Below are 3,895 nucleotides of genomic sequence, written 5' to 3'. Positions count from 1 at the left end.
AGGCTTGCCTGCTCGTGGAGGGCGGCTTGCCTGCTTGTGAAGAGGACGGATGGAGCCGGACAGCGCAGCCGACGGATGGGATTGTGACTCGAGAACGAAAAGCAGCCGGCGGCCACTTAATCGATCTCACTGCTTCCTGGGTCACAGCGGCTCTGTGACCCAGGAAGCAGTGAGATCGAGTAAGTGGCCGCCGGCTGCTTTTCGTTTTCTGAGTCACGATCCCATCCGTCGGCTGCGCTGTCCGGCTCCATCCGTCCTCCCACCCTCTTCACAAGCAGGCAAGCCGCCCTCCACTCCTAGACACAGACGGGCTCCGGCTCTCCCCTCCTCTTCACAACATAGGCGTTTGACTACGGCCGCCCCCCAGGAAGGTGCCGCCCTAGGCAAACGCCTACTTTGCCTCGCGGTAAATACGCCCCTGCCTCCATGCCAGGAAGCACCGGGTATTATTCTTCACTCCCAGCTGCAGAATATGTGCTGCTGGTAAGGCCTTGATCCCCTCCTATAAGCATCTTCAGGAAGGGAGACTAAGGCAGGCCATACCCTATGAGGTTTTTTTTTTCAGCAGGTGTGCTGCTGTCAGAATACCTGTCAAGCAAGTGGCTACAGTCACTGTTCAGCCATGTTTTTTTTGGACCAACTACTTGAAAATGTAATTTTTGTCCTGATAGGGTCACACACTGGTCAAATTGGGGCAGAGTCAGCAGCTTTAGCTTAAAATGGTAAACCTCCCTATCCTATTGTAAGTGCTGTTCTACAGGAGATCACAGATGGCAGATATCAGGACAGATTCAGGTACATATGTTAGTTGTATGTAAAAGTATATTTAATGTTATTTTCATGAATACATAACTGGATTACAATGGTATTTTATATCTCGCTATAGATCACCTAAGTTCCACTAAGGGGGTTAACTTCAAGATAATGCTAAATCACCCTGCTGAGTACAAACTATCAATTCATGTAAATTCAAGATGGCTCCAATCAAGTCATGATTATATTGAGTTTACAGATGTAACCCTAATAAAATATCAGTAAGTGTATAATACCAGTATTCCCAGTTGCATACTTATAGTACAGTACCTGATTCTTTCTGCTTTTTCATTTTCTTCTTATTCTGAAGCTTCCCCTTTAGTTTAGGAGGCATTTCTAAGAGATAAGAAGATGATCAATAAAGTCACCAGATACTAACGTGTACATCTTGAAAGGAATACAAGGTATATGAATGAAACAAGTATTAAGGCGGCCATACTCCTTACAACCATTGTACAACATCTCACCCTCGTTCAATTTTCGTTCAACTAGCCCAGGGGTAAGCAACCTTGGCTCTCCAACTGTGCCGAAACTACAAATCCCATAAGGCATTGCAAGCCACAGGCATGACTCCCAGAGGCAGAAGCATGATGGGATTTGTCGTTTCAGCACAGCTGGAGAGCCAAGGTTGCCTATCCCTGAACTAGCCCATCATGCACAGACCAATGTAGTTCGCAATTAACGTTCGTCAGCACCACCACCTGGCCAATTTCCATCGATCGAAAGAACAGATTTTCGTTTGAGCATGTGCAGTTTTCATCTTGAGATTTTTGTTGTACAACAACGCCACTAACCTGTTGATTTTTAGACGAAAATGTTGAGCCTGCTTGAAAGACAAAAGTTTGGACAAAAATGCGATCGCAGACAAAAATCTCCAGGTAATTGTAAGGTGTATGGACACCTTTACACAACATTCCAGAATAGTACTTCCAGTTTTAAAAAGGTACTTGCAGAAAAAAAAGAAGAGTATGAACAATGGAGCTGTCCAATCAGTGAGATCAAATAAGAGTCCATATCTCCTCAGGGCAGAAGAGAGAAGATGAAGACTTTGCTTCCTGTTTCTGAGGATCACTAGAAAATCACTACAGTAGCTCAGGAAAGGTTAAAACACTCCATACTAAATGAGACAAATGAATATTGACAGAAGTCTAGAGACAGGACATCCCAGTTTTGCTCTGTGCTAGCCAGATATAAAACTGGCTCTGACATGAGATCTAGGGAGGTTACAATGCTTCTATCTGAAATATATCATTATTTGTTATAGCAGAACTCCATGCAAAATAACAAGATAAAAATGAAAAGCCAATTAAAAGATTTAATAACAAAACCAACTTTTATTGAAATAGTCACCTTCAGTTGAGAGATGTCCTCAATCTGCTGATCAACATCATTTAACCTACTCCCTGTGAGCCCAGATCCTCCTGGACTTACTCTCAAACTGTGATTGGACAGTGAAAGGAGAAGTAGCATGGTGGTGAGTGAGCTCATCTATCCATAATTTTGCTTTTTTTTTTTTTCCCCCTCTTCCCCTTTTCTTTCTGATTACATTATTATTTAATTATATTATTTAATTTTGTTCTGTTTTATATCCCTGTATCTATGTTAAAACCTAAATAGAAACAAATTTATATAATCATAATTTTGCTTTTGCATTATGCGAGATCTCACACATTTGTGTAGTAAGTGATCCACCGCACTCCACCGCACATATTTTTCAATATTCCCCACACGTGTGTGGACACGTTGCAGGTCTCTGTCGGGGACATGCAAGAGACCCGCAGAGTGTTTGTGCATGCTCATACTGCAATGGGTGTCTGCCAGGTCTATGGGATGCATGCTTGGGCATGACACGGGTCTCTTGCAGGTCCCTGATAGAGACTTTTGGTGTGTCTGCACAATCGCCGGATCTACCTCATATGCGCAGACACGCACATGCGCTTAGTTTCACTTCAAAATGGCAGCGCGGGATCTGGCCTGTGCTGGGGGGATTGGTGGATCACAACAGGGCAATGCTGGATTCACTCAGCAGGTAAGTATGCTATCTGAGCTCAACCAAAGACTTTTGTCTTGCGAGGGTTGTAAAGTAATTTAAAAAACGTACGATCTGCCCATCTTGGACAGGCAGATCGTACTTGCGATCATCACAAGCCCGCCCCCCTCAGGGGTCGGGCTTCCGATGACTGCAATGCTGAACGGGCAGTGTGCGTGTGCGCACACAGGCCCGTTCGGCAGTTGTCGAACAAGCAGGCCACTAACCCGCCGACAATCGTATGATTCTCGGCGGGTTTTACAGCCTGCTTGTTCGACGGAAGACGTGCAGACGTACAGTAGAAACGATCGCAGGCCTTCCATAACTTTGCGATTATCGTACGATCGCGGGATTTCCCGCAATTCTCGTACGATAATCGTACAGGCTATGGGCACCTTAACAGACACACACAACCAAGGCACAATCTCAAACATTCTCATACACACACATACACACTCCAAAACATTTTGCAGGGGTTCAGTGTATGCTGCTGTGTTGTGGTGCATCCATATGTGCATTGCTTGTACAGCGCCCTTGCACTCCTTATAGAGGTGTCGGGAGCCAGAATGTGATGTCACTTCGGTCATGCAAGGGAGCTGTAAGCAATGCACATATGGATGGAGATCCCTCTAGGCCATACCTCCAGCCCACCCCACCTCAAGCTGACACTCGGTGCCAAGCACGAGAACTGACAGTGCTGCGTGAAGAGCCTCTCACCTAGTGCAGTGGAAAGCATGCAGGGACCCACTGAACATGGGGTTGTGACCCACTTTGGGGTCACGACCCACCAGTTGAGAACCACGGCTTTAAGGTCCCCACACACCTTGCGATAATCGTACGATAATCGCGGGAAATCCCGCGATCGTACGATTATCGTAAGGTGTGTGGAAGCCGTGCGACCTCTACTACTGTAAGGTCGCACGACTTTAAACTTACGAACATGTTTCAAAACCCGCCGAGCATCGTACGATGTTCGGCGGGTGTGTAGCATGTTCGCAAGATAAAAGCCGGACGGGCCGGTGTGCGCAAGCGCACACTGCCCGCTCGGCATTG

General features: G+C 46.2%; 1 protein-coding gene across 1 annotated transcript in view; it reads right to left on the bottom strand.

The window, feature by feature from the left end:
• The window catches only part of CCDC153 (coiled-coil domain containing 153), a 13,718-nt gene extending 11,069 nt beyond the window's left edge, over positions 1-2,649 (bottom strand). The window contains exons 1-2 of the mRNA XM_018569109.1: positions 2,511-2,649; positions 1,084-1,149 (exon numbers count right to left, since the gene is read on the bottom strand). Of these exons, the coding sequence (XP_018424611.1) occupies positions 1,084-1,149; positions 2,511-2,649 (205 nt within the window). The remainder of the gene's footprint in view (positions 1-1,083; positions 1,150-2,510) is intronic.
• Positions 2,650-3,895: the final 1,246 nt, after the last annotated feature.

This window comes from Nanorana parkeri, unplaced genomic scaffold (genome assembly GCF_000935625.1).
Source record: "Nanorana parkeri isolate BGI_ZX_2015 unplaced genomic scaffold, ASM93562v1 scaffold1289, whole genome shotgun sequence".
Lineage (NCBI taxonomy): Eukaryota > Metazoa > Chordata > Amphibia > Anura > Dicroglossidae > Nanorana > Nanorana parkeri.
The sequence above is the reverse complement of the archived record's forward strand: the minus strand, read 5'-3'. Positions and strand labels throughout refer to the sequence as shown.